This window comes from Ambystoma mexicanum, chromosome 12, assembly GCF_040938575.1.
Source record: "Ambystoma mexicanum isolate Mex_15411 chromosome 12, UKY_AmexF1_1, whole genome shotgun sequence".
Taxonomy (NCBI): domain Eukaryota; kingdom Metazoa; phylum Chordata; class Amphibia; order Caudata; family Ambystomatidae; genus Ambystoma; species Ambystoma mexicanum.
This window is the reverse complement of record NC_090936.1, coordinates 1,010,070,852-1,010,083,330: the sequence shown is the minus strand read 5'-3', so window position 1 is coordinate 1,010,083,330 and position 12,479 is coordinate 1,010,070,852. Positions and strand designations below refer to the sequence as shown.

The 12,479-nt window shown below is 43.0% G+C and overlaps 1 protein-coding gene across 2 annotated transcripts in view; it reads left to right on the top strand.

Annotated features, from left to right (window-relative positions):
- LOC138514207 (uncharacterized) overlaps window positions 1–12,479 on the top strand; it is a 551,131-nt gene that overhangs the window by 27,577 nt on the left and 511,075 nt on the right. For both annotated transcript variants that reach the window (XM_069629548.1, XM_069629547.1), the window contains exons 2-3: window positions 7,605–7,694; window positions 9,326–9,420. In XM_069629548.1, the coding sequence (XP_069485649.1) occupies window positions 7,605–7,694; window positions 9,326–9,420 (185 nt within the window). The remainder of the gene's footprint in view (window positions 1–7,604; window positions 7,695–9,325; window positions 9,421–12,479) is intronic.

The window sequence follows — 12,479 nt, the reverse complement described above, 5'->3', positions numbered from 1 at the left end:
GTTGCCACTGATTATATTACTGTCTATATTGAAGGCACTGTAGTTAGGGCTACGTTTTTTAAGGTTGGAGTCGGTACCCAGTATCAGTATCTCTGTTTTATCGTCATTCAGGCAGAGGCCATGTGAGGCCATCCATGCCTGAATGATGAGGTAAATCTTATTTACTAGAGCTGTGTCTTCAACAAAGTTGCCAGATAGTGGTATGAGGATCTGCGTATCGTCCGCGTAGTTGGTGTAAGTTACCCCCAATCTGTCAAGTTTGTCAAAGAGTGGCTTAGTAAATATATTGTACATTGTGGGGGAGACATATGAACCTTGTGGGACACCACAGGTGATATGTATTGGGTCCGCTGAGGCTAATGGGGGGAGAACACTCTCATTGTACGGTTAGCTAATAAGGATTGTACCCATGCTATAGCTCCACTTGAGAAATGGGCGGCAGATGCTAGATGGTTGCATAACACTGCGTGGTCCACTAGGTCGAAGGCCGCCGATAAGTCAAGGAGGAGGAGCATAGCTGTTTTACCTTTATCCTTCAACTCGTCGATTTGAGTCTTAAGGTCGATTAGGGCCGTTTAAGTACCATATAGTGGTCTGAAGCCAGATTGGCGTGATCCTAGTAGTTGGTTTGTCTCCAGGTAGTTTTGGATCTGGAGGTAAGCTACTCTGTCAATGATTTTAAGGAGAAATGGGACCGTAGTAATGGGCCTATAATTAGTTGGGATGGCTGGGTCAAGGGTCTGTTTTTTCAGGAGAGGCAGCACCCAGGATTCTTTAAGACTAGTGGGTACAGTGCTAGATCTGAAGGAGGAATTTATTAATTTAGAGATGAAAGGCGCTAAGCCGCACCACGAACTGCGAACAGCTAACAGTACTTGTCCGTACTTTGCAGTGCGCGGCGCAGGTGTGGATATTTAACGAGGAGGGATGCACGTCAGATGGCAGGAAGGGGCGGAGCCACCCTCCTCGTAATACACCTTAAACAATAGAGATAGAAAGGATTTCAGTTAACTACCTCGTATAATTTCAAAACATCTGGAGCATATAATTGCAATGGGGGTGTGTTTGGGCCGGGTAGGAAGCACACAGTCACAGGGGGTGTGTTTGGGCCGAGTAGAAAGCACACAGTCACACAATCCCCTCCTATTTTCTCCAGGAAGGGTCAGGCAAGTTGAGTGTTCTCTTTAAAGACGTCCTCCAGAATTGGAACAGTAACACGGCACTCTAGCTGATCCTGGCTCTATAAGGTTGCCGTGTGCTGTCAGAATGCAGCACTGGGTTAACGATTCAGGCGACAGACGTTCCGGCAACAGCTAACAATACTTGTCCGTACTTCGCAGTGCGCGGCGGAGGTGCACCAAGGTGTGGATATTTAACGAGGAGGGATGCACCTCCGGCAGCAGGAAGGGGCGGAGCCACCCTCCTCGTAATACACCTCCTATTTCCTCCAGGAAGGGTCGGGCAAGTTGATCTATATTACTCCCATAGCATCTAGTGCTGCAAAGAATAGTTTGGTGTACGCATTATAGAGCATCGGGGAGAGGCAGGAACCTTGAGGTACTGATATGGGATTTGCTGCTGCGTCTCCTATGACTACTCTCCATGTACAGTCTGTGTGCAGCCCCATGGACCCTCTTAAGGGCAACCTCCACGCCCCTATCTACAGTATTTGACATCTGGAAACTCTTGGTTAAAACCGTGAAAGAGGTACAGTTTGTATCGCCCCCTCCCCCCTGTAGCTTCTCATAGCTACAGGTTATGTAGGAGACGTCTGGCCACTTAATCCACAATCTACTTCCTCAAGAATTTACCTGCCATCACTCATTATCTGGTAACCCTGGTGGGTCAGACGGAGTGTTCAGCGGGAGAAGGTCCTGCAGAGGAAAAGTAGTGGGCAGTGGAGCAGGAGGGGGCTGTTCCATGTGAATGTCGCCTGAAAAATTGCATCAACGTCGCACATTTCTTTTCCTGACCCCTAAAATGCTTTCCCAAATATTCTAGGAGGGATGTCATTTAGGATTATTAACTAGAATCCTAGAATATTTGCGCAAAGTGTTTGATTTTACTGAGGGTGCATATTTGGGGAAATGTCGCCCTGTGGCCACATTTTCCTTGATTAAATGCTCACTGGATATCCCAGTCTGAGGCACAGGCAGCTGTGCATCGATTGCTGCATCTGTGATCCTGCCGCTGAGCTCTGCTTCTAACACAGATGAATAAAGACATCTCTGCTGTTCTGTGCTCAGCCCTGGGCAAGGCCAACAGTCCTGGGGGTTCTCCTGTAAGAGGTTGTCCTCGTGAGGTGGCCCTCGCACACGCAACTTCCTTCCTGCCCTGCCCTGCCCTGCCCCACCCCCTTATCTTCAGGGCGTCGATCTGGCATTGATCCTCCTTGAGGCCTCTTCACTGGGAATGGGGAATGTATGATCTGCATTGCCCCCGCCAAGGAGGACTTCTAACGTTTCCATGTCATAATACCGCATTTTAAAACCCGAACACATGGGCGTTTTTGTGAAGGCTTTAAAATGCAGTATTCTTGCATAGAAGCCCAATTCCCTCTCTCCTGCTCATTCTCATTAATCAGGTTTAACTCCCCCGAACCCCTCTTTCCCCACCCCTTTCCCCACCCCCTTTCCACATATAAACACGCATTCTCCCCACACATTCTATACAAACGCATACATGCACACACAGTTTTAAACGTACCTGTCACTCACGCGTCAAGTCCGCTGGGTCACACTGAGCCTGTAAGGCCTTGCGCACACTTGTGACTGCTCCGTGCAGTCCTGTAGCGGTCTTTCTAAATCGTTGCATTCAGAAAAAAGACATGTCTTTTGACCTAGGACCCTTCTAACTGGGACTCCACTGAGATTAATATTGCTCCTCCTACAACCTGACCATGCAAAAAGCGACCTGCAGAGGGAGAGAAAAAGAATGACCAGCCATCCGTTATACCTGTTGGGAGACAGGAAAAAACAGACTAATGATGGCTGGGCGGTGACCTTTTATTCCTCCCACCGCCCCTTAGGGGAGGGGCTAGGTCCACCCCATTCAGGGGAGCTGATTGGGTTAGAAATTGTCGAGCGATTTATCTTGCAAGGCATGGAAGCCTAAGTCCGTAAGGACTGGGACGAGGACGAGGATGAGGTAATGGGGGTGGAGACCCCCACATTTAGTTTGCTTAAGTTAGTTTCTTATACTACTTCTTATTCAATAGCTGAAGTTGACTTCTTATATGTCTCGACATACCTGCATTGTTATGCGATGTAACTTGCATCACAGGGATTCTCATCAGTCTCTGATACTCGAGGGTAGCAAGGGAATATGCATAATATGAAGTTGCCATGATTAAGGCAAGAACCAAATAACTGTGTGGGTTAAGTTCTACGCATTGTGATTTTATTCTAATTCTATTTTGACAAAACTGTATTCTAATGAACTAGGAAGGTATTTTTGTAATGGCCTACGCTCTGAACTGATCTGTTGCTGCAGACTTCCAATTTTGGGAGGTAAGACACTGTGAGATAACATTGTTTTCCCCGGATCACACACCTCAGTTAAGTGGTGAAATCTGGATTTCAACACAGTTTGCAACTGATCGTATATCTGCACAGCTCTAGTTGACTGGAAGTAGTTGGTGTGCGTGTTTAAGATTACTCGGTTTAACAAAGATGATGTGAAAAGTGCTCAAAACGCATAATGAACCATCCTGGCAAATATATAAGTCCGTATAGAAATGTGTTGAGGTAAAAGTTTGATTGTAGTTTTATTTTGCCTATTTTGAATGGAAGTCTGAAGCGACTAAAGCATAATACCTCTTCTTTGGAATTTTCAAATCTTTTCAAGGCTTGGGTGACAATTGATAAAAGAAACAATGTTTTATGGGGGTTTTCAGATGAAAAAGCCTCTTGTCGCGTTTCTTAACCATGACTATCCACCCCTATATCAGACAGCGGTTACTTTAATGAGCATTACATTTTAATGCTCTGCCGATGACAAAGCCATGTTAAAGTATTTGCGAGGACTCATGGGTGGGGTGCCTTGCGGAATTTCCAGGAGAGTGGTTTCTGGTAATATGCCTATCACAAGCATCTGATCTTCTCATCACAACTCTGTAGCGAGTGAGGGCTGTCCGGTTCTGTGTGCCATAGAGCTAGATAAATATTTCAAGTTGCCCATACCTAGCACCACCCCCACGCCTACCTGGCATCCTACCTCCACCTTTCTGGCCTACGCAAATTTCGAACAGGACTGTCCTCTGACGTTATCACTGGAAGAATGTTTAGCAATCGGAGACGCATTTAATCATGTGTTGCTTGCCTTTGTTGTGTAACTTACATGATTGAGTTATAATGCGGTCACATACAGTATAAAAGTGTGTTCATTTTGGGCAGAAGTGTGTGCTTCAAATCTGCGTTTTTTTGTTGTTGTGTGAATTGGTTTAACAAATGTAACAAAGTCCACATTCATTACATGGCTCAAATAGTAATGCATAATACACAATTAATAGTCACTTCATACGCAGTTTGCAATCATGTGCCAATAAAACAGCACTGTGATATTTATTTACCAGAGTGTAAAATATGCACTTGCTGCTACCCATTTGCTAGTGATAATTGAACCTTGGCGAGTGAGAAATTATGAGATATCTGTATGTATAGAATTGAGGTGGCGAGTGACTTTCTATATCTGGCTTGTAGCTTTCAACTTGACGTTTGTACCCCTGTGTTTACAGTTCAGTAAGCACAACCAACGTTCTTGTGTAGTTACAAATACTTGGTAAATCAATTTACTAAAACTCTTTTGCAAATTATTTCCGGTGGAGGGCATTCCAAAAATATGTTTCAGTGGCTGCACAACTGAAGATTAAAGCAAAACTGTTAGTAATGAGATGCTCTAGAGACCTTCGTCCGTGCTGCCAATAATTCAGACCTGGGTAATGAATTGAAAGGAAGCATCTAAAAATACTAATCGGTCAAAACTCCTTACATAGAGGGTAAGCCACAGCACATTTTGAAAAGCACCTTACATTTTCAGACACTCTGGATAGGTTATTCAAATATTCTAAGTTGTTATGCTTATTCCAATTTAACACGTTTCTTTCTCAAATCTAAGCAAAACGCATAAACATCAGAATATGCTTCATATGTGAACACTATTTTGGACATAAACTCTTCACATCTCGTAAACTTAACAGAGGCACCTCATCGATTTACTATGAGTGACTTCTCTTAGAACCTCTTAAAGAGTCTTGTTGCACACATCTAATTTTAGCATACAACTAGTTTCCTAATCCTGGCACAGACAAATTTCAAAGCCAATGCAAGTTTCTCATGTATCCTATAGATTGCAGCGTACTGAGGCAGACCCAGTAAAAATCTATATGTATAATGTCCGAGCTTATGAACCCATATGAATTAAAACGTAGGATTAGCAGGAAAATTTGCTGTTTTACAAATGACGATAATAGATTTGGAACTAAAGAGAAGCCCCATGCTTTGTATTAAGTGTCTTAATTTTAGCAACCATTGGACGTATCTTATTAATAATTTTTTCAGCGTTTTTCGCTTTGGTTTCTTATTGCTTATCGTTAGCCCAAGATAAGCCACCTCCAATGTCTCTTCATATGCCTTGTAAAAGATCTAGTCCTTACTTTGGCCCTAAAAAAATCTCATAGTAAATTTATGAATGCTAATGTCTAAGGTATTGACACCAGTATAAGGCCATAGTGTAGTCCGACCTTTGCTGCCAAACGACCAGTGTGTGATCAAATAAAATCGGATCATCTGCATGAGCGAACCAAGATATCAGGATTTACAACTAGGGCAAAGGACTCGTTAACATTTGAGGGTTCCAGATATTTTTGGGCTCTGTAGTTTACTGCTGCATTTATTTTCCAAACAGGTAACTGCCATACACTCTAGCAAAAGCTGTAACTGCAAGGTATCTCTGCAAGATACAAAATGGAGTGTAATCTGCAGCATTCAGGTTTAAATCCCAGTAGGGGGGCCAAACAACATTTTATATATTTTCTGCGTGCATGCAGACTCTGCTTGTCGTTTGGTCAGACATGAACCCTGAGTCATGCTGGAGCCCAGACTGGCTTGAGCCTTGTGCGGCAAAGAGGACCCAGAGCCAATTGAAGTGTCGACCGGGTTTATTACAAGGTAAGTTACAAGTTCGACTCACAAAGGGCCCATCCGCCTCATTGTTAGCTGCCAGACAGAAACACTGCAGCCACCCCCCCCTCTCCCACCGCACAACCATCCACTGCTTTCAAAAGGAGAAGGCTGCACGGCGAGTGTGAGGAACCGCACAGGTGCGCCAACCCTAAGGTGCAAGGACTTGGACGAGCACAGAAGTCCTCACCACACCTCGTCTAACTCCCCTAGCACTATGTGGGGCATATGTGTCAACAGTTGTGAGAAATGCATTATTAAGTTGATTTCGACTGGGAGAAGGGATCATTTAGAACGCTGAAAGAAAACCAAATGAAAACCTTTTTATTTTTTTTACAAAATGGGAAGAGTGTGCATGTATGGTGGTCGATGTGGTGGCCTCTCTAGGGGTGTTTTTTGCAGTGTTTGTTAGTGAGGGGTTGTAGCGAACATTGTGGTTACAGGGAGCTTTGAGTTGCAAACACATAGGGGGCGGGATATTTGAGCAGCTCTGGGTTTTCAGGGAGGTGTTGGGGATAAAGGAAAGTATAGTGGTTGCAGAGAAGGTGCTATTTGGATGTAACCAATGGACATGGCTGTACATTTTTTTTTTTTGTGAAGGAATGAATACCCACCTTAATATCACACGTTTAGCCCACTTTAATATGAGTCAAAGAGGTGGATTTTAAAGCAACTGTGTTCTTAAGAAATTGTAGTTGTGGGTGGACCTTTGGATTTGTCGCAAGTTCAGACAGGCAGTACAGGATATCTGAGAACCCTGCAACAGTCACTCAACTTGCAGATCTTCTTTTCTGGCTTTTTCCCCTCAGTACACGTCACTCAGAAATTGATCATTAGTGACATTGGTCAGTATCTCTGCATTACCAACAGTGCAGTTTCTGTAAATTACTTAAGTCAATGGTATGTAATCTCCAGCAACATCCGTGCCTACAGGGTCATTTGGTTTGTTTAGAAAAAACAAAACTGTAATCAAAGTTGTGTTTCTGCTACATTTAGAATTAATAGAGGACGCAGTTGTGTACCTGGCGCCTATGATAATGGGTGAGGCCATAGGCTTGTGGCGAGGAGTTCAGAAGCCTGTGCTGCCTGTGCTCTAAGGAAGTGTCTCAACTTCTTAATTTGACCTCCTAGTGCTTGTAGTAGAGCGGACTGGTCTGAGTACAGTGGGGCTTGCTGTGAAGGTGCATTGCTGGTTGTGATTGTAGGTGCAGAGAGCTGTGAGGAGTGCAGGTGGCTATGCAAGCTTAACAATGGGTTGTTTGCCCTATGCTGAGGAGGCCAATTTCCAAGTAGTACTCAGTTCTCCTATGGCTACTTTTTAATATCGTGCTGTACCAAAATTGTCATTGAATACCATCCAGTAGGACGGATAATAAAACTCAAAATTCACAGCCCTTTGCATACTCATTTTCTTCTCTATTGTAGCACAGTGATGAAGAGAGCAGCCCTTGGGACAGCCCCCTGACTAGTGCACGTGACCCAGTACACAGGAAGGACGTTCGTGCTACGAACACTGTACGTATGATGGTGTTGCCCAGCAGTGATATAACTTCCACAGTATATGTGCAATGCTGACGTGTTTTAAGTTAAGAAATATTGTTTTTCATTCAGATTAAAACATGGAAAAAGCAAAGAGCAGGCAGAATACCATTGTAGGACCTTTTATTGATTGAAATGCTTCACTTAGTCTCTACCTTGGGGAGAGGAGAGGTATCTAACGCTTTGGTTGTCCTTTTCTGAAATTCTACACTATTTTAAGAAGTAAATCGCCTTCAGAAAAGCTGATGGTCTAAAAATGCATTTTGTTTCTTAGAACTGTTTGAAGCTGACGCATTTTCCACAAACGCGCATTATTTTTCCAAGTTAGAAGATTCTGCATGCTGTGAATTTCAAAACACATGATACTTTTGATTATCCTGTTAAGGGTTTCTCACCTTTTTGATACTCTTCTATTGAAGACTATTTGGTCTCCCATGAAGGCCCATTTTAGGAGGAGAAAAAGCTCATCAGTACATCAGATAACAAAATTAGGATTTGCTAACAGCCACCGACTAGTAGCAAGTGAGAAACTGTGGACTGTGTGCATGTGAAGAACTTGCATTCGTGTTCGTGGCGAGTAACTTGCAATATTTCAACATGCTTCCATCAGATGTTACGTAATGGACCCTTTTCATCACTAGTAAGGCTTACTCTGGAAGACACGGATGGAAGATCTCATGGAGGAAGTTTTCAAGGCAGCCACATAGAAATGTGTCATACCTTCTGTAAGCAATGCTCTAACAATTTGCTCTAGTGCGAAGGCCCTGGCTGCTCAATCGCTCCTGAGAAACTTGCTCAGGTGAAGGTATGTCTGTGGAAGCACACAGCCCACTGGTTGGTCACTAGCTGCTCCACATTTGAGTAATTTGAATTTATGGAAGATTAGACTTGAACGCTCTGCCTGTAACAATGTTTTCCAGTGCTGGTATTTCCCCACCTCCAATGGTGTTCCACAAGGAATCAAATTTGTGCTTGGTTATTATTTTAGATGTTTCAGCATGTCTGGGGACTTTTGCATTGCTGAATAACCTTCGAAGGATAAAAACGTAAAGCAGTATTTTGAACTCCCCTCCCTTTATGAAATTAAGTGATTTCTTTTTTTTTTTTTTTGTAGGCATTTTGATTAATTGGTCCCACATAACAAAGACTACTTTTTGTTTGAGATTATTGTTTGAAGGGCTTTCTCTCCATACAACTAGTCCTCTTGTGGTATTTGTAGCAGAGAATGGAGTAAGCAAGAAGTGTTTGGTTCTTTTAGATATTTCAGCATGGCATGGGGTTATTGCATCTCCTGAAAATGTTTAACTTTTAGTCAATACTAGTGCCTGTTGCTTATTTTAAATCTTACAATCTGGATCTAAAAGGGATATAGTAGGATGGTTGACCGAAAAGAGTGTTTTATAATACGGTGGATACCATGTTTAGGAGAGTTGGTTTTCTTAGATTTTATTCAAACAGCAAAGATAGAAGTGTGGCAAAATTCAGTGTATCATACTTTTATTTTTAATATTTAGCACAGATCTCTCTTAGCGCCATCATAAACTGCTTATTGTTGCACCATTTTTTCTATAGTCACCTGTCCATCTCTGTTATTTTCAATTCCAAAGGGTCCTGTTCCCGAGTCGCTTCGGGCTGCTGTTGATTATGTTGAAGAGAAGAAAGGTTCTCTGGGTAATTCGGATCCTGCTCAAAAAGGGAATGGGTAAGGCTTCCAAAATGCATCAAACTATAAGCCGTTTATTTGTGTAGCTATTTATGTGGTACTTGTAAAGGGCAACGTTCCACCTGTGCGTGGCCCCTTGGTGCTGATAGTGACTTTCGCTTACCTTGGCCAAGAACCTTTTATAGTTCTTTACAATTTGCCCAACTTGGCAAAAGCTTCCTTGTGTGTCTCTGAAAAGTGACTTGATGTGCAGTCACTTATTATGGTCTCCATTCTGATCATTGCACTTTAAAATGCACGGTAGTGAAATGTTTTATAGAACATTTTCCTTGCATATAGGATGCACCATATTTGACTGAAAATCCATGGCACAGTGCTTTTTATTTTCCTCATAAGTAGAGGGAGGAAATCCTGAAGTCACTACTTTCAGGAACCTTGCCTACTATAAGGAGCTAGTTAATCTGATGTGTTTCTGGTGAAGTTTGCATCACCAATTGCGCCCCTGCTTCTCTTACATATTTTATTGTAAGGAAGCGGGCACAGTGTTGGAAAATCCTTTTTCAGCACCTGTGGCTCAGGCCTTATTGTACCCCACAGCAGTGTTTCAAGTTATCTTTGAAAGTACCTGGCTCATTTGAGGTACCTCCAAACATTTTTTTAAAAAGGGTACAGGGTGTTGTCCTATGGGGAGATGATTTGTAACTAATCATTGCAAACCACTTTTCCATGAAGCTTATGTAAGCATATTTTTTTATCACAGTAGAAGAAGAAAGTGCAGACTTGTTGCAAAGCAAAGCGTCAAACCTATTATAGAATTTCACAATAAATCATTTTAATCATTGATAATGGCCATCCACAATTCTTAACCTTATTTTTTCCTATGTGAAGGTTAGTAAAGTGAAAAAAGTATTTTTGCAAATCAAATAATTGCTAGTTATATTTGTATCATAAGCAGTAACGCTAACTATATAGCCATGTGTTTTGCCTACTCTCGCTTTTTCAAAGCAATGTTGAGTTAAGTCCTATCATCACATGCAGAACTGCTCCATCCTGGTTCATGAATTGTGATGTCACATAATTGATGAACTTCAAATCTGTACATGCTCCTAGCTAGCTGTTGGAAATGTCCAATGACGTGCAAAGCGTGCAATGGTTCACCCATTCTTGTGAATAACTCTTTCGTTTAAGAAATAGTTTAAAGGATTCGTGCAGCAGAGTGTCCTCTGCATCTGCCATGTTCGTTCGGCGTATGGTGTTTCTTGGTGTGCCTTTTTATCATGGTTTTCTTCTCTTGGATTGTGGGGTGTAGGGTCGGTGGGAGTTAAAGGGCAGGTATACCATCATGGAGGGGGGCTCCTACCAAAGAAATTAAGGAATACAAAATCTACTTAATAAAAGTAAAAGGTTCAGGCCTGTATCAAGTACAGCACGTATAGGCTGTTGGGCATTTCGTCAAGGTGTGACTTAATTCTTTGATTTTCGTTTTGAAAAATGCATTGGCTTTCAAAGTCCCATAGACTTCTTTATCAGATGTACAGGGTGAAATTACATCTACACCTTCTAATATGACATTTTATGGGATTTCGAAAAGCTAATGCATTGTTAGTCCAATAAAAAAAAGTATCAAACATGTTTTTTCAAGGGACTTCTAAAACTGGACTAACGGATCTGGAATGAATTTATTGCACGTTTTAGTTTGGTAAAGTCTTGTTAGTCCACTCGGTAGATCAACAAAGTCAAATCATGAATTTGGTAAAGTTATTGTGGCTTCTATTGGGCATAGTCACACATGTTGAGAAGGTATCTTTATGGGCATAGTCATGTTGTAAATGGTTCATAGTATGGCGGCGTTGTGAAATGTTGTCCCATTAAAGAAGTAACTTACCTACGCCGTGTACTTGTGTGCCAATTACTACAAGTCACACATGTTGAGAAGGTATCTTTAACAATGTCTCCTTTTGTACCATGGATTCTATGCAAAGCCCTTGATATGCTATTTCATAGCACTACTGTGCTTGCAAGTCCGACATAGCCAGCGATGTTAAAACTGTTCCCCAAGAGAAAACTTTATTGGCAGAGGTGTCCTGTTAAAAAAAAAAAAAAAAAAGTAAATCCTCTCAATTTGCAGTGACTGCAGAGTACGTTGCATGCTTGGTAGCAAGGCAGTGCCACCTACTGTGATGAATCTGATGGCCTCATCCCTGTTTTCCCCGGTGAGACCTCCTTCCATGTGGCCAGGGGACGGCAGCAGCTATCTGATCCATACCACTGGGGTGGCTGTATGACAGAGGATCAAATGGGGGGGAAACTACCTCTGAGGCGATATGCTGACTCCATCGGTTCAGATGGAGTATCCTCATTTCCCCTTTCAGAATGAATTCCCTCATGGAGAGTAGGAGAGTAGTGGAAACCTTTGGTCACATTCCAAAAGCCAACTGTCACCAAACCGGCCTTGTAAAATGATGAAAACATGATGAAAACACACTTTTCCCAGCTCCACATACTCTTCTTCCAAACAGTTACCTATGGCAAACATTTATACAATATTCTCAAAAAGGGACTATTGTTGCCACAATCCCCACACCACTGGGACGAAGAAGAGGAGTGGAATAATGATGATCACTTCCCACTGTCAGCCGTCTAGTTCTCCTCCAATCCTATTGGCTAGAGCCAATATAGAAAGGAAAAAAGACTTGGGGGGGGGGGGGGGGGGGGGGGTGGAGAAGGAAGGAACTGTGCACTGCTGTTTGGGCCAAAGGAGAGGGGAACCCTTGTATCTAAATTGCCAACAAAGGGCAGCTGAAAAGTGCTGAGGAAGCCAAGCGAACCAACCCGGCCCCTCCAGAAAGAAGGGGAACCCCTTAGCCTCAGCACGCTGCTACAGTCCAAAGTTGACTACAGGAAAGGGAAGCCAGGGAGAGATTTCCGTGCAGGCTGCAGCGGAGGCAGTGCAGGAGGAGACGCTGGCTCCTGTCCTAAAGCTCAAAGACCACATACTGGTATGGCAGAGCAGAGGAGGCTACCACGTTGGAGGGAAGGACGCCGTACCAAAGACAGAAGTGCTGTGGAGACGCTGGGAGCCGCAAGAGAGATCCTGG